Below are 17,958 nucleotides of genomic sequence, written 5' to 3'. Positions count from 1 at the left end.
TATATATATATATATATAAAAATTCCTTCTCTTTAATGAATTTCCAGAAAATGTATTGGCAATGTATACTATATCACTACCATGGTATAATGATGTATCCGTCATACAGCTCCTCATAACTTCCATTGAACAAACGGTTATCATAGTAGATCATATCTTATTAAAGGAGACATCAGATGGCTCAATAAGTAATTGCATAAACTCAGAGGATGCTCTGTGGCAGCCAGCCTTAGTGGGTTACTGTCAGTAGTAGTGTCAGTCTGTGTACTGGCAGTTTAAAGGCTGAATTAAAGCACATCTTAAAAGATTTCATGTTCATAGCGCGAGTGAATCTATCCTATCCTATCATGATCCTGATCATGGACTCTGGACTAGTCAGGGTATCGGGTCTAGAAACGGCACAGGAAATACTGCCTTCATAGAATTCCACCCTTTTAGAAAGGGGAGGAGTCATTGATTGATTGTGTGTGTGTGTGTGTGTGTGTGTCTCCTGTAGGTGATCATTGAGCGGTATAAAGGAGAAAAGCAGCTTCCCATCCTGGATAAGACCAAGTTCCTGGTGCCAGACCACGTGAACATGAGTGAACTCATCAAGATCATCAGGTAGACCTCAAGTCCCCCTCTCCTTTAATTCCTATCCCCCCCTTCTTTATTTCCATTACCTCTACTTTCCTCTCCTCTCCCCTCCTGTATTTTCATCTACTCTCATGTCTTCTCCTTTCCTATCTCCCCTCTTTCTTCTCCTTTCAATTCCTTTCCTATCTGCCCTCTCTTTTCTTGTCTCCTCCTTTCCTATGCCCTCCTTTCTTTTCCTCTCCTCTCATTTAGTCTTCTCTCCTACCATACCCACTTCCTCTCCTTTCCTATCCCCACTCTCATTTTGTGTCCTTTCCTCTCCCCTCCTACCTTTTCCTCCCCTCTTGACTCTGCCATGTCCATGTCTCGCCACCAGGAGGCGCCTCCAGCTAAACTCCAACCAGGCTTTCTTCCTGCTGGCCAACGGCCACAGCATGGTGTCCGTGTCGGCTGCCATCTCTGAGGTCTACGAACGGGAGCGGGACCAAGATGGCTTCCTCTACATGGTGTACGCCTCCCAGGAGACCTTTGGCTCTGCTCTGACCGCCCAGTGAACAGCCTCCCTTCTTCTTCTTCCACCTGGCAGGCCATTGAACAATTGTAGTTTTTAGCCCCCTCTAGTCTCGACTGTAAGAACTAAAACACATACCGCTTAATGTAAACACGGCGTACGGTAATTTACAGCTGGAATTGGTTCAGGTTGTGACCTATTTATGACTGCAATGAGCGACTGTTTGTGTACCACCGCACTCCCCCAATAGCATAGAGCCACAAGGGTCAATCGGAACAGTTCAAGTAGAGAAATCCCCAAATCTGACTCGGGCCAATAGAGTCTTTTAGCGAGTGTGTGTCTCTGCTTCTTTATCGTCCTCTCTGGACCAACCAGTCGACGGCAGTTATTTTCAGTGTTGTGGTTACGTGTCTCCGCGGCTGTATTTATGTTAATGATATATACATTTCAGGTAGTGATGTTGCATTAAAGTGGCGAGGCGCCACCACTTGTCTATATATACATTAGCCAATGAACAAAGCCAACCTGAATCTGAAGGTTTGTGGAGACGGGCACCAGAGAAAGATGAGGGCTTCTGGGTTCACCTGTTGTTTTATTGCAGCGACAAGGTGAAGCTTTGGGGTTTGTAGTCTAAATGAAGTAGAGAAGATTCCTGTTAATGCATCCCCGCCGTGTTTTTATCCCTCCCTGCCTGGTGTCCTAAAGCGTCTTCACTGTAACACAGCTATGTTAGGGGAATTGCTTTTGCTCTGGAAACGGATGATTGTAGTTTGCAAAAAAGAAAAAGAAGAAAAAAAGCCTTGGTGTACAGATATTATTGACTTTACAGCTTAGAATATAAAGGGGGTTCCAATGAGAGTGTAACCAAGTTGACTTTGGACGCACTACAGGAGCAGGGTCTGATTGCATGGTGTGAATGGAGGATGATGAGGAGGCATTTCTGTAAATGATGAGGGGGGACGTGTGGTCGCCCCCCCCCTTTCCCTTTTTTTAATGTCCTTTGTCACGAGTATTTATTAAGGTGATCAAGGAACGGACGACGGTCACACAGAGGCGGGTTGACGAGCGTCCTGTCTGACTGTGCTTCTGTGTTCTGCCTGTGGGGGAGCGTGCACCGGCCCGGTGGGGTTTTTAAAGGGGCTGCACTCTGAAAGAACAAAGAAGTAGAATATCCTGTCTGTCTATAGATGGTCCTTTATACTGTGCTTCCTCCTCACCGTCTTCTTCACAGCTGCTTTTATATATTGCGGTATTTTATCATTTTGGTTCCTTTTTATTTGATGTGATTTTTATGTCACTGTACAACATGTCTATACTCTTCGCTGTCGACAGTATGTGATGCCGGCCCTACAGAGCTTTCCTTAAGTGAAAGCCACTGTGTGTTTGTTACAGAGGGGTGGAGCGTTTGTGTCCGGGGTCGTTTCTGCCTGCTCCTCTGTTTCTCTCACACACACACACACACTCACACACACTCTCACACACACACACACACACACACACACACGTATCCACACTCAGCAATATCACACAGCCTCTTCTTATGTATTTATGTTGGTATTTTGTAAACAATAAAAGGCGAAAAAAACATGTTATGTGTTGCGTGTGTTTTTCTACCTATAAACAATTCTCAACAAAGCTGTCAACCTTCCAAACATAAATGCTTCATGTTTTCAGTATCTGGCATCATCATCATAATGCCACATCTCCTCACATGGTGTCCAACCCAGTTTACAGTGGCTACTCCCCAGATATCATTCATCACACAGTTACACCTCAGAGGGCAAGACTTCAGTCACAGAGAAGAAGGAAGGATGTCACAGCAGAGACATGTATTGGAGGCTTCTGTATTTATTATAACTGCAAATATCAAATGCTGAGCCCTGATATGAGTGCTTGGGTGGCTGATGAGGTTCATGTTTTTTTTCATATTTCTAAAACTCCTAATTTAGATGCATTTGTTGTCTTGAGACATTAGTTTTTTCCGTTCTTATATTTTTACATTACTGTTACATATGCGGTACACACTGAATAGGGAACCCACCCGGTGGCCCTGACAATATGATAACACAAGCAAATTATATAAAAAATTAAAAAAAACATTCTAACTAATTTGACATTAAGATTGATGATACAAAAACATTTAAATAGAGAAAACAACCAAATACAGAAACGCACTGCAAGTAGAGAAAACAACCCAAAAAAGAGAAAACACAACCAAATACAAACGCTGTGGCGGTCACAGACAGAAATATAAACAGCTGCCAAAAGTACTCAAAACTTCTTCTGTGGTAGTTTATAATGTGCTTTATTTGTTAGTTGAAAGCTTAGTTGATAAAGTATGCCTGTTCTGTCATTTTCATTAACGGATATTAAAATGACTAAGTGGCCTTAAGCTTTGAGGTAAGGGGGTCCTGCTGTAAAATGCCACTTGGGGCCCCAAAATGTTCAGAAAAGGCCCCGGACTTATGGGTTATAGTTTCAGCTGTGCCCATCACTTTTAAATGTCCACCTGGAAACAGTTTCCATTGTTGTGTGGTGCGACATGCAGCAGGTTGCTATATTTGGTTGTGTTTTCTCTGTTTGCGCATTTGTTGCCAGATTGGTGAAGATGTTCTTTAAATTTGTTTGCTTTTTGTATGTTTTTTTCTTAATTTGCACTTTTTTTTAATCTCTCAGTGCCAGTTATACCAGATTATACCAGAAAGGTGACCAGTGACAGTGAGAAACAGTCGGAATAAACACAAGAAACACAATTTCTAACATGCCAACAGTTGATTGTCTGTACTTTGAACCAGTGTTAAAAATAAATATCATTTTGGTTATTTACTTTTGAGGTGAACGCGCAATCCCAGAGGCAGGTATTTATAGTTGGAGGGGTGCAGACCTGTGTGTCCCTTTCTGCTAAACATACATTTAGCAAAAATATAGATCAGAAAATGTTCCCTTTTATATGCATTCCTTATGTCTGGGTAAAAACAAAACAATGGTCACCACTTTTTAGCTTGCTAAGTGGTACCAAAATAAAGGCACATTGAAAGTAATTTGATGCAACACTAAAGATGTTTTTTAGCATTCTGAAACATTTAATCATACATGTGTAAATATGGGTCTGTTCCACTGTCCGCCCTGTCATTTTCTATGGATGAGAATAGTTGTTTTTATATCCATGACTAAATGAGGCCTGTTGCTCCACTGGATCATTTTAACACAACTCTTCCAGTCCACTAGTAAAGTTTTTAGGATCCGACTATTTAAACACAAATCTTATTGCTATTTCATTTGCGCACATCTTTGAAAGGGACTTTGAATTGTAATGATATTAAATAATTATTTCTAAATATGAATTGTCTGATTTGAATTGTTGCCGCTGCTGACGCCTTCTCTAGTCCACTTTCCAGGCGAGGTGCAGTTCATCTTGAACGAGCCTAATCTTCCTGTCAGGCAGTGAAACGATGTTCTGCACCGGTGCATCAGTTTAGGAGGACACTGACTATTACCTGAATCGAACCATATAAACCTTTTTCACAGAAGACATCTTACAGATAAAAGCATACAACTTTCTCTGAAGTTTTTCTCTTGTAACTTCACAACGATGGTATGAATGAATGCATTTGAAACTTGACACTGATTGTGTGGAGTTACATTTTTTGCCATCAAGAACTTCTAAGCGTGTAAATGGAAAGACTTAATGCAAGCTGTTACTGCCTTTGCCTCACTCTCTAGCTCCCCTCTGGTGGCCAGATTCTGCAGGTCTGTGGCAAATATCTTGTATGGTCCAACTTTGCTCACCGGCACGCCTTCCTGTTTACCTGACCAGAGGTCAGCTATTGCCGAGAATTAGAAGACAGCGTTGTTTACCAAGGCCTCGTTTGTAATTAAATGCAACCATCGATTTCCAAACGGTCACCCAAACCGTCACTAAACTGAAATTGTATTGATCCTTACATTCATCCTGGGCGACTGAAGGCGGTTGCTTGCTTTTGTTTTTAACCCTGATCTATCCAGAGAACGCTGACTGAGCATGCTGGGCGCTGGTACACATTCACAGTGAGACACTTTCACAAAAACCCAGAGCGGCTTCAGAGAGGCCAGAATGTAATTGTTGAGGCACGCAACATGTTTTGTTCATTTTTCTGACAAAGATTTTTACAGCCGATCAGTGTATTCATGTCACAAACCAAAAACCTTTTGCTGCTTCTAAACGTTGTTTTAAGACCACTTAAAGGGTTAAAAGGTCACTTAGTAGATGTAGATTTACAGGCGGATATCTAAAAATCTCGGCACATAAAACTATTATCTGGATGACTTGACATCCCACGAGCAGGAAGTGACATCATGTCACACGTAGTTTTAGTCATCAGCAGAAGTGTCTGATTAGTTGATTCCAGTATATTTACTCAGTATATTATTATATCTGACTACTCTTAAAGGTGCAGTGTGGAGGATTTGGCGGCTTCTAGCGATGAGGTTGCAGACTGCAACCAACTGAAACTGCTCGTGGGCCAAGTGTAGAGGAGAACTACGATGGCCAACGTGAAAACGCGAATGACTATCTGGAGCCAGTGTTTGGTTTGTCCTTCCTGGGCTACTGTAGAAACATGGCTGCCGGCTCCGTGAAGACGACCCGCTTCATATGTAGATATAAACTCTTTCTAAGGTAACGAAAACACATTGATTCTTATTTTCAGGTGATTAAACAATCAAGAAAACATGTTTAATAGTATTATATTGAATTTCTGCCAATAGAGCCCTCTTAATGCTACACACTGTCCCTTTAAGCCAACACAATAAATAAATATGAAACATCCAAATAACAATAAAAAGACAGACATTCCTTTTGGTGTCTTATCAGTATTTTCTGAGAGGGTGTGTTCGGGCATTGACCCCGAGTGAGAAAACATGTTTTCCTGTAAACAGACTCACCTTCAGCTCTTTGTTAAGCTGTTTAAACTCTTCATCCTCATCAGAGTCACACTGGGGGAACTGGTACTTTCATCCTAAACTTGTCTATTTCCTCTCGTATGTAAAGATGAATCAGATGAATGGTTACAGTGACCAACCTGCAGACGGTAAAACATGCTGAATTCACTGTGGAGCTGCACTTCTGGGACTCACTCTGTCTTTGAGCTTTTTCATCTCGTTGGGCGTGAGGCGGTCGGCATTTGCAATGTCTCCGATCATGCCCTGCGTCTTGCAGTCAGTGATGAGCAATTGCAGCAGCCGCCTCGATTTCATGAGGTTCTCGTTACCGACATGTGCGTGATGCCATTGAAAGTCAGGGTCAAATCGGACAAAAGTTGAATCGGCATGCATTGCGCGGCAATCATCGTAATCGATTGGACGAGACTAATATCACTGTACAACGCTAGATCGGGGCAGTACACCTTTAAGAATTCAATTCAATATTGACAATTTGACATATAATCATGATGAAATGAATGTTATAATAAGATGAATGGCAGCTGAAGTCTATTTAGCTGTGTCAGTTTCAGGGTCCTGGTTCACTTTCACAGCTTACAAGAACTTGTGAATTGAACAAAGCCATTGTTATTGTTAGCAACACAGTAACACAGCCATTGTCCTCCAACATGTCTAATGTGAAAAAGGCTTAATGGTATGTATTTGAATATTTTAAATGGCTTATATTACCTTTTAACTTGATAAATTGGGCTTATACACTGTGTGATAAAAGACAGAATCAGAAAATATTTTATTACTCGTCTCAAGGTTCAAATAAAACAAGTTTTAAAACACATTGGGTAATGAAAAAAATCTGACCTACAAATGAACTGTTCAAACATTTGCACACATATATTCCAAAAGCACTTTTTACATAAGATGAACATGCATGCTGGAGGATCAGTTAACCAGGCACAGATTCAGACTCATGTCTGGTCTCAGGAAACTGCTAAATGAAATAGTAAAAAACTATTCATATTTTTGAAGGTCAGCATCATACTGGTTCCCTGGACAAAGCCAATGGGATTTTTTCATTGGATTTTGGATTCTCGCAGAAAATAAGCTCTGTGGCAAACAAGTTATGACATTTACAAGTTGTGTTAAGCAAGATCATTCAAGGGGATAATGTTATGCTGTAAACCACCAGGGTAGCATGAGTGGAATACACTACATAACTGTAAAGGTATAGTTGGCAGGATGACGTTTTGTAGTCTCATTTAACAACTTGTTAGCGATTGCCTTTTTTAGGCCATGTAAAAGCTTCAAAATGAATAATGAGTATGTACTGATGTATTGAATGTTTTGTATTGAATTGAACAAAACGTTAAACTGCCAGCTGGTTTTCACCACAGACCTTATTTCAGGCATATAACCAATAACCTAATCAAAAGATTCATTGAGACGAGGGAGTGCAAAAATGCTGACTCATTTCCAGGTATTAGGACTCACTCCTGCACTCTATTTCTGTGACACAATTGACCCTTGGTTAAGCCCCGCCCCCTGCTGCTACTCGGCCAAGCTTTCGTAGCTATACCACGGAGCCCACACTGTCACTAACTGCACTCCGTGAAGAAGTATTATCTAAGTTTTGGGAAAAACAAAAAAAGAGATTTCAGAGAGAAGCAGAAAGACGGGTCTAAAATATATGTTAGAAGGATATATCCAGGATGTCAAACTAATTCAGCAGTGAAAACAGGCTCAAAAGACAAAGATAGAAGCTAAAGCCTCTACAGTTCACAGCGTAAAAGTGAACCATCACATCGCCTGGCGATCGAGACAGAAGACAATGACATTAAGGAGCAACGTTGTTCCTGTATAGCCAGGTTGGTCTTTATTCACTGTTAAAAAGCAAAAGCAGCATGTGTATACAGTATCAGTATACCTCCAGGAGCTAGCAAAGTATAGAAGTGATAACGCTAGTTAATGAAGTGCTAACGTACTATGTTAGCTCCACAAGTTTTTATGTAGAAACGTGACATTTTAAAAACGTATATCTCCTTCCAACATCTCCAGGTAACAAGTATCACCATCACATTACCAAATACACTAAACCAGCCTGATAATGAAGAAAACGACTGCATGAGGGTCTACGGTGCTGAGCCATATAGTTATCGGACCCTGGTCAGAGCTGGCTGATTCTACGCTACGATTGGCCAGTCTGCGTTTTGACGGGCGGGACTTAGCGAAGGGTCACTTTACAACATAATACAAAAGCATTAGTTTGAACAACAGACAGAAGTTGTTATACATACCGAATGTTCAGTATTTGGCATTTTAAATAAACATCCCGTGTCTCTGTGGTGTGCCCTCCAGGGGCACAGGTAGAGTTTCATCTGAAGGACCAGCTGTCCTCGTGTCTATAAAGCTCTGGGTCCTGCCCAGGGACTCACTCAGTCAGAGTCTTGAATACACTGCGAAACATTTTCCAACTTACTTACACTCGTTCCAATTCTAACAGTCCTGAAATGTGTTTTGCATAAAGACTGTACATACTGTATTAATTACAAAAAGAGTCAGATCCACCTCTCCAGGAGTGAGAACAAGTTTAGGGTCGATGTCCCCTCAACCTTAATTCACTTACATCAACAACGTTAAAAAAAAGAAACACCACCGAACTTAACAGAAAACCAAATTGGCACTTTTGAAATGTCCGACACAGGTGTGATCTGAACATTCAAATTCATTCTGTACTGACAAGAAGAGTTTCTGAAAACATTTAGCATGCATTCTGATTGTCTTGGTTTATAGAGGATCAGTATTTGGCACTGGAGGCCATTTTGCTATCGGGTTGGCTCAGAGGTAGAGAGGCTGCAGATCACCCAAAGTTGATGGATTCAGCCCCAGGCTCTGGTGACAACAATGAACGAATGAATCACTCTGTGATCAGTAATCCCTGAAGAGGGACTCCAGTTTTCTAGGTGGAGCAGCTGGTTCAGCAGAACCATGGGTCCTTCCTTCAGCTCTTCCTTTGGGGGCTCCAGCCCTTGAATCAGGGGAACTCATCTCCTTTTAAAACGTTCCCTGGTTTACATCAAGTGTTCCTCACATAATGCATTGGGTGCATCCTTACTCCTTCATCCTGTATTTTAAACCCTGCTTTGATTACATCCATTTTTACCACGGACCTGCTCATCAAAGCGTTACTCCGTTGAGCTCAACAGTGGGGATCCGGAAGTGAAAATCCCATTCACGTTCTGAATCACGTACTTTGATTATTAGATTATAATATCGTAACCATCCCAGGTAGACTGAGACAGGAGCTATGACATCGTGATGCAGATGCTCCTGTAGAAGCCACAAGTCTGTATGATATTGTTTATTTGCAATGTCATGGAGAAGTAACATTGTGGTAAACTAAATCTATCTTCAATTTAGATCAACCATGGTTAGCTTAAAAGCTTTCGGTGAGTTTCCAAAGGTGACGAGCGCCATTCCCAATGGTTTTATGGAATGAATAGTTCCTTCACTCTTAAAATAATAATGTACGTTTTTTGGCCATGATTCACGTCGTAGTTGGTTGGTTTTCTCTCAAGTTTAAAACTCTTTTCATCAGAATTTTCTGAAACATCCATTGAGTGAATGAATGTGAATTTCACTTCCGAAACCGGAGCTGTTCAACAAGACAGTGACTGTGTTTACATGGACATTGATTGTCCATTCATGAGGATTATCTCAGTTATTATTATCATATCTAGCACAGACCAATCAGGTTATTCATATCCCTGTATATATGATAAACACGCCCCTTTTTATCACCGAAAGACAAACTTGTTTCTTCGTCGCTCCTGAAGTGAGGCGCTTTCTCTGCTGCCATCAACTGCATTTCTGTTACATCACTTGGCCCGAGCCGCACTAGCGCAGATATTCGGCGGCGCACGATAACCGGGATACGGTTCGTATAAATGCCATGTTTTAGCTGCTTTACTTTTCTTTTCCAGTATGCCGGTTTCTTTCGGAGTACTCCAGTTAGCATATTTGTCTCATAAACAGGATAAGGGCTTGTCCCGGTTTCTAGAAACGGTATATGGCGTTTACACGATCAAACATTGAAATAGGATACCTCAAAAACACGATCATAAATGGGTCATTCATGTCCCCGCAAACACTCACTGTTGAGCTCTGTAGTACTATAAGTGGTTAAAAAAAAAAGGTACCACAGGGTACCTTAAAGTGACTGTTTTTTTCTCTTTTTTTAACTTGCCTTCTAGGAGAATGTGCAAGAAAGCGATACAGCCGAAAGGTCCCAAATACTAACGGCAAACCTTAATCTTCAGCAGGTTTTGAGTATGTAGTGTGTACAGTATACTCAAAATCGTGTGCTTTTGATGGACACAATTCTCCCACAATCCAATGCTCAAAGGAAGTACAGGAACTGCTCACAGCTGCAAAGAAATGCAATTGCAAGGGATCGTTAAGCTTCTCTTTGAGGACTTTAATTGGCAGTTGTGCTCTAAAGTCGGACTTTGCTCAGAGCACGTGTATTGCAACATTTCCTGTTGGAATAAAATGAAAAAACATTTTGGTTGACTTCTAGCTGCAAAAACAATATACTCTAAACATCAGTATATACTCTCTATAAATAATATGCAGCACGAACTGGAACACAGCTCTTGCAACTGGACTCTACTGTACAAAACAGCTATTTTTTAAAGTGTCAATATACCAGCACGTTGAATCAAAAGGGAAGACAACAGTGGTGCTGGGCATACATCCAAGGTGTCCTGTCCGTCAGGATAAGGGCACGATTTGAGACTAGAAGTGAACTTGCCTCAGTGCCCAGGACGTTGTTAGGATACTGGAGTGCTGTGCCTTTGGTTTGTGAACCACCTACACGAGAATAAATGTTGAGTCATTCAGCTGGGAGGCAGATTTTGAGATGTACGGTTGTACTGCTGCACCATGGGTAACATGACAGGCAGAGTTCCGGCCACGTCTCTGAAATGAAGCGAGGCAGAGTTTACAAATCTCCGGCTTTGTATTCGTGGAGAACCGAGGAAGGATGAAAGCTAATCTGACCAAAAAAAAAAAAAACGGGCCACGACAAGCGCTCCCCTCTTCTCACCAATCAGTTTCTTTTCCGTCCTCCTCTCATCTCTCTGTAGAAAGAGTTCCGATAGAGGCAATGGGTCCGCTCCTCCAGTCCTCCGGTCTTTTGAACAGACTCGCGTTGCCTCGTCGTCCCCCAAGGCGGGCTGTCTGCGGCGGCCGCCTGCCGGCTTCAGCAGGAACATGAGGTACAGTTGTGTCAGGAGTATGACAGTTCAAATCCACACCGCTGGTTAGTCCCCCGAGTCCTTACTGTCAGAGTGAGGAGTGTACTTCAGTCGAAATGTCCCTGTGAAACACAACAGAGAAATACAGTTGCAGTGTTGAAGCTCTGGCAGCGCCCAAATCGTACATGCTTGAGCTACAGTCAAACCCTCTTTGCCCGATGAAAAACAGCACGGCCGTAACTATCAGTTATTTTCATTGGCGAGTAATCTTTCACAAAGCCCAAGATGACGTCCTCAAATATCTTGTTTTGTACCCAACTCAAAGCTATTTGGTTTACTGTCATAGAGGAGTTGCGAAGCCAGAAAATATTGGTTGGAATCAGAAGATTGAGTTTTTTTTCTTTAGTCAAACCAATTAATCGATTATCAAAATAGTTGGCGATTAATGTAATAGTTTACAATTCATCGATTAATCGTTGCAGCTCTAGAAATCTGCCTATTCTTATGTATTTTTGGATAGATTGTTGGTTGCACTACATATAAAAACATTGTTTCAAAAGCCACATTGAATTGAATTCTTTCTTTGTCTGTAAGAATCCCAAAAAGTTGTTGAAAATGCTGCCATAAAACTTTGTATGAATATATTTAGCAATTACAGAATGTGAAGTAGAGCTGTACAAGATAAAACATAAATGCAAAATGCGTCACAGTGTTAGAGAAAGAAAGTCAAGCGCTTATGGGAAATGTAGTTTTTTAGGAAATAAACAAAGATCAATCTCCAAGTCTAGTAAACTCACAAAAATAATCTCTCACGTCCAGACAAAAGGTTGAAGTCTAAACAACAGTGCCATTTATTGATAGTGTGGATTTCTGGGGGTAATTACATAATAAGAATAACACATTCTTTGTTTTGTACTCATACAACTGGGAATATAAATACCATCTATTTGACAACATGAGCATGTATGAGAAAGAAATATTACATTTGCTAATTTGAAATTACAATAATTAACATTAATAATGATATTCTATAATGGAACTTTATTTGATTAATATTGAATCAACAACTAGTTCCCTTCCTTCGTTCACTCACCTTGCTGTGCTGAATCCATGGCCGGCTGTTTGCATTCCTCTGCTCTGTGTCCGTTGGCACCGCAGTTATAACAGGACACGTTACCTGCGGCCCGCTTCTGGCCTCCATTCCCCACGATGCCGTGAGGCTGGTAGAAGGCAAAGCCCTGCTGCTGGTCATGTGACACAGGGCTCTGGCGGTAGAGGGGCGGAGGCAGCATCATCGGGTAGGAGAAGGGCGTGGCTCCGTTGCCGGCGGCGCTGGACGAGGCGATCAGGGGGCTGAGGTGGAGCAGAGGACCGAGGGTGAAGAGGGAGGGGCTGAACGGCTGCAAGTAGCCGGCCGCCGCGTATCCAGGCAACGCCCCGTAGGCGCCACAGTTACCCCGACAACCGCAGGAGCTGCAGACACACATGGAGGCGGTCTGACCTGAACCGTGATCCAATGAAGAGCCAGTGGAGGGGGAAGGGGAGGGGCTAGAGGGAGGCTGGGCCGGGAAGTACGTGTTGCCGGGCACCGCAGCCACGGGAACACTGCTTGCGGTTGCCATGGGAACAAAGCCGCCACCACCACCACCACCACTACTACTGGAGCTGCCAGATTTTGTGGAGGGACAGGAAGAGGAGAAAGAAGTAGGTGGGTAGGAGTAGTATCCAGATGGAGAAGGGGATGAAGAGGACGAGAGATGGAAGTGCAGTGGGGGGTGAGAGACGTGGTGGAGGCTGTTGGAGGTGGAGGTTAGAGCAGAACTGGTCTCCACCATGAGACCCACGGCAGCTCCCGCCAGGCCGCGGCAAACCAGCGAGTCCTGGAGTGAGGAAGAGCCGTCCATGTTCAGCCCAGGGAACAGGCTCTCCAGCCTCACCCCCATCCCCACACTGAGCCCCGACGGGAAGCCTGCCCCAACTACAGGTGGGCCCGAGCCCAGCGGCTTAGTCCTGTCCTCTGTGCACAGCGGAGGGGGCCTGGGCTTACGGGGGGAACTCTGGATGCGTGCTGGGTTTGAGACCGGGGAGAGCAGGGTCTGGGGGTAACTGGCCTGCGGGTGGTAAGGAGACTGCGGGAGGCCGAGGGGGAGGTGGGAGGAGCATGAGGGAGGGTGAAGAGGGGCTGGGTCGGTTTGGACAGGCAGGACCTGGGCTGTGGGGCGACTGGAGCCTGTCGGGCCACTGGAGTTCAGGATGAAGAGACAGGACCGGTCCTTCTCTGGACCCCCTCCTGCTGCGTCCAGACCCGACACACCTGGAACACAGAAACGGTGGTGTGTTTAAAGTGATTTGCCATGCCAATGTGTGTGTGTACAAATCTGTTGGAACTGAATGTCATATCTCAACAGTATAAGTTAAGTTAGGTATCAACAAAAAGTACACAATCTCAAAAATATTTCTTTCTGATCAGTTGGGCCTCAGAGCGGTTGACATCGTTAAAACAATTTTAACAGAATTTTTTGTCAGAATTTGCACCTGAAACTATTGCACAACATGAAATTACCTGCTGGAACTCTCAAAGAGGAGAAATCGAACTTGCAAATTCAGACACTGACGGTTTTCGAAGTAGAATATTTCAATGCTAATTTGGTGTTGTAATACAAAGGGAAATATCACTCAGTTGTCACTAACACCACTTTCAAGCTGCTGCATTCAAGAATTTGATCCGGCCTCTGTCCTTTTTCCGAGGACTATCCCTCCGTGATAATTCAGTAGTTCTGTGAGAAAACGTACGCCTGTGAATGTCTCTGGTCCTGTCGAAGGTGTAGTCACAGCAGAGTGGCGTTCGGGGGGAGCAGGGAGAGCTGGAGTAGCCTGAGGACGAGCTGCTGTCTGTCGAGACGGGGTGATGGTGCGGCACAGCGTCCACCTCCACTCGCAGCTCTCCTGAAACATATTCCAATACACCGACGTTATAGGATGTTTTAAACTCAGCATTGTGACCGTCTCACAGTTGTACGAATCCATCCATTCACTCTGGGAGCTGCCCAGTGCAAACACTGCCTCACACCGCTGGACACAAGACACATTTGAATCGCGTTCAAATGAATCATTTTGAAACACTGTCAACTCATATGTGAATAAAGGCAAATGAGCAGAGATAGCCCGAAACAGAGCGGCTGCATTACCTGCGGTGGAGGTGGGATGTGTTGAGGGTCCCATGTGACTGGAGGGCGTCACCCTGGCGATACCGCTGCAGGGCCGCTTCTTCATCTGCATCTCCCTGCCGAGGACACACACAGGCAGAGAGGTGTGAGACATGCATCCTGTGGCTCATCCTGTTTTACGTACATCCCATTTATTTTAAGAAGCTTATTCCTATCATAAATAAGTTAAGACTTTTGCTGTTTTTAAAGGAATGTTCATTTCATTGAGGGACCTTTTCTTCTAGACTGGAACAGAACAAAATGTCCTAAATACCATACATTTAAAATGATTGTCTCCTTAACAGGTCGCAGGTTATGTCGGAAACCTAAATCCGCACTTATCTCCACCAGGGGGAGACATTATCCATTCAACATGCTCCTCAGCATCTCAACTGCTCCTCTACAAACACATCTGCCAACCCATCAAGACCGTCTCATGGAAAACCACTGCAGCAACTTTCCATTTTCTGTGTCTTGTTTAAGCATTCACACACACACACACACACACACACACACACACACACACACACACACATACCTGATGACGAACTGTTGCTTGTTCAGTAATAAATATTTACTGTAACAAGTTTTGATGGGCTTTAATAGACCACCAACATAAAAGGACAATAGGACATTCACGGATGATAAATTAGTGTGTTAACTTGACCCTTGACCCTACCTTCTTGCCTCATGGAAACCTGTTCATTCTGGGGATCGGAAACACGATCAAGAGATAATTAAAGCAGGTTCACGTGGGAAAAACCCAGGTGTGTGTGTGCGCCGGATGTGTGTGTGTGTGTGTGTGTTTGTTTAAGTGAGAGAGTCGGAGCATGTGGACGCATTTGCTTCCCAGTTCCAAATGTTTTTGTGGCTTTGCGTGAGTTTGTGTTGGTTATCTTCTCATGAGTATATCTAATCTCTCCGGCCTACTCACAGCTGGTTAACCATTGACGCTGTATGGACCGTTACTGCTGTATACTCGCCTTCCAAATCAGCGGCTGATCGGTCTGTCTGTTAATCGTTAATAGGACAAAGCGTCTGCTAACTGTGCATCGCCACAAAGATCTGCAATGCAAAAACGGCAAATTAACTCCAACGAGCCTCATGTTAACATCACCACACACATCGCTTGCCATCAGCGGTGCAGCCATACTGAATTCAGCAACTTCACTATATGGGACTATATATTTGACAAAAACTGTAATTGTACCTCACAGAACACAGGAATTGCTGGTCTGCTAAAATTTTGTCAAAGGGGTCTTGTGAGTTTGAAGAGAGCACAGATAACGGCTTCGGTTCCCTGTCAGAAAGGGCTGTCTGATGGCAAGATTCAAAAGCGGTGAAAATATACCAAACACAGTGTTCACTTATATACCAGCAGCTCACTCTACTGACTTTTGTATCTCTAGTTGGGTCTTTTGTAGCTCTAGTTGAGTCTTGAGCTTCTTCTTTGCTCCTTGGGTCAGGTCGTACTTGTTCAGGTCCTCCTCCGTCAGCGCTAAAAACTGAAGGTGACGCGGGAAAAGTACACGTGTTTAAGAAAAGCAGACATACTGGTTTATCCGAGTGTAAAAAGCTTACACATGACATGCAGCCTGAAATATCGATTTAAGTGAGTGATTGTGCATACTTGCTGTTTCCTGTAAAACACCTTAAATAAATGGCATCACAGCATCTAAAGCCCACCCACCTCCTCCATGGTGAGCTGTTTGAAGACGGGGTAATACTTGTGGAGCCGAAGCCTGCGGAGCCAGTCCAGGATGCCGTTCTGCTCCGCGGTGTTGGGCTGGGACTGGCATGGTGCCTGTGAGTGGGACTGGGAACGTGACAGGGAATGGGACTGGGGGTACGAAAGGGATTGGGAATGTGAGTGGGACGTCGGCTGGGGATGGGACAGGTGCGGGGACTGAGGCGGACCGCTGGACTGACCGCCGGTTTGGGGATGAAGGTGGAGCTGAGAGTATGAGTGGGACTGACTGTGCTGGGGATGTGGCTGGGAGGAGGGATCGCATCCACCAGCCAAGGAGCACTGGGTGGGCAGGGCTGGCACGGGGTGAGGGAGGGAGGACAGCTGGGGATGCGGAATGGGGGGAGGAAGAGGAGGAGGGAGGGAGGAGAGGTGAGGAGAGGGGCGAGTCAAGACAGAGCTGTGGGTGCTGATGACGGGCTGGACGCTGGCCACTCTGTATACCGCCCTGAGAGAGGACATACAGTAAGAGGAGGCGAAGGTGATGATGATGATGAATGACAGAAAGACGAAGAGAGAAAGGAAACTCACCTGTTGGCTCCTCTGAGCTGAACCACACAGCCAAGTTCTGAGGGACAGAGAGCAAACAAAAAGACCTTCATCGTTGTCTCCATCATCATCGTCACCAAACTGCTTTTAAAAAACTCAAGTGATCGAGTGAGTAAAACCCAGATGCTGCTCGTTTGAAAGAAACCAACAGTTAGACGCCGGTATCTTTAGGCCTTTCATTCACAGTGTTTTCAATGTGACACAATCTCAGCCTCGGCCTCAACATCTGGCAACGCACACAAAATAAAAAAAACATCTGTATCAAGTGAGGCAATGCATTACTCAGTGAGTTAATCAGAGCATCACAACTAGCAGTGTAACGGACCACTGTCGACCCGTGATCCGTACGGACCCCCCCTCACGGTTCGACATGCGTGTGGACCGTGGATCAATGACACAGTTTAACTTTAACCATCACAGTGTGAAATAATTACTGGCGATATTTATCCGTCCATATTCTGTAAAATATGTGATCAGGACATCGTTTATGCTTTCTAGTCGCTGATCTCTGATATGTTACATTGTAAACAACCAGGCCGTGGTTAAATTGACAGGAGAACGAAGGTTCCATTCGGCTACATTATAATGAGTTCAGGCTCTGTTCAGTGAAAATGAGTATTGGGTGAAGGTAAATTATAATGCTATCATGATGTGTTCACGTGTAATCTCGTAAAATGTAGTGTTGGGGAGAAACTTGAATGAATCCAGTCGTTTGAAGGAACAACAAGGAAGCAATTGTCTGTTTTTTATGAATAAAAAAACATTATAAATGACTTTAACAAAGTAAAAGGTGAGGAAAGGGGGGAAGTTTTAATCAGGGCTGACCACTAATGCTCATACGATTTTGTAAAACTGAGTTTCTCCACAAAGAATCACACAAAAGCACCACTTTAAATCATGTGTGTATACCAGAGATATGCTCATAATTGTCTTGGAGATAAGTCCTAAAAACAAAAATAAAGAAAAATGACTGATTGACGAAAGAAATCTTAGTCTACTAAGACCAAAACAAGCTATTAGTTGACTAAGAAGGGGCAGTCCTAGCTGAAATGCTCTCTCCCAGTCACACACTGGTTTAAAGCCCAGCATAGGATGGAGTCACTTTCCCTTCCACCTTACTCTCCATTCCTCAAATCCATAAAGGAGTTATTTTCCTCATGGAAGTGGAAAGTTTTGACCCCCAGCCACATGATATAT

At 43.7% G+C, this 17,958-nt stretch overlaps 2 protein-coding genes across 4 annotated transcripts in view; one reads left to right on the top strand and one right to left on the bottom strand.

Annotated features, from left to right (window-relative positions):
- The window catches only part of map1lc3b (microtubule-associated protein 1 light chain 3 beta), a 16,441-nt gene extending 13,767 nt beyond the window's left edge, over positions 1-2,674 (top strand). Inside the window, exons 3-4 of the mRNA XM_031875703.1 lie at positions 497-603; positions 953-2,674. Of these exons, the coding sequence (XP_031731563.1) occupies positions 497-603; positions 953-1,130 (285 nt within the window). The 3' untranslated portion in view covers positions 1,131-2,674. The remainder of the gene's footprint in view (positions 1-496; positions 604-952) is intronic.
- Positions 2,675-6,560: 3,886 nt separating this feature from the next.
- zcchc14 (zinc finger, CCHC domain containing 14) overlaps positions 6,561-17,958 on the bottom strand; it is a 30,203-nt gene continuing 18,805 nt past the window's right edge. The window contains exons 8-15 of one of the 3 annotated variants that reach the window (XR_004213784.1): positions 16,744-16,780; positions 16,156-16,660; positions 15,861-15,970; positions 14,448-14,542; positions 14,053-14,205; positions 12,353-13,573; positions 11,109-11,381; positions 6,561-10,981 (exon numbers count right to left, since the gene is read on the bottom strand). Coding sequence is in view for 2 of the 3 variants with exons in the window: in XM_031875701.1 (XP_031731561.1) it covers positions 11,326-11,381; positions 12,353-13,573; positions 14,053-14,205; positions 14,448-14,542; positions 15,861-15,970; positions 16,156-16,660; positions 16,744-16,780 (2,177 nt within the window). In the remaining variant the exon portion in view is untranslated. Of the gene's footprint in view, positions 11,382-12,352; positions 13,574-14,052; positions 14,206-14,447; positions 14,543-15,860; positions 15,971-16,155; positions 16,661-16,743; positions 16,781-17,958 lie in introns of all 3 variants that reach the window. The other 2 variants (XM_031875701.1, XM_031875702.1) reach the window with 2 other exon arrangements.

The sequence above is a fragment of the Anarrhichthys ocellatus genome, unplaced genomic scaffold, assembly GCF_004355925.1.
Source record: "Anarrhichthys ocellatus isolate YVR2014 unplaced genomic scaffold, GSC_Weel_1.0 scaffold93, whole genome shotgun sequence".
NCBI lineage: Eukaryota > Metazoa > Chordata > Actinopteri > Perciformes > Anarhichadidae > Anarrhichthys > Anarrhichthys ocellatus.
The sequence above is the reverse complement of the archived record's forward strand: the minus strand, read 5'-3'. Positions and strand labels throughout refer to the sequence as shown.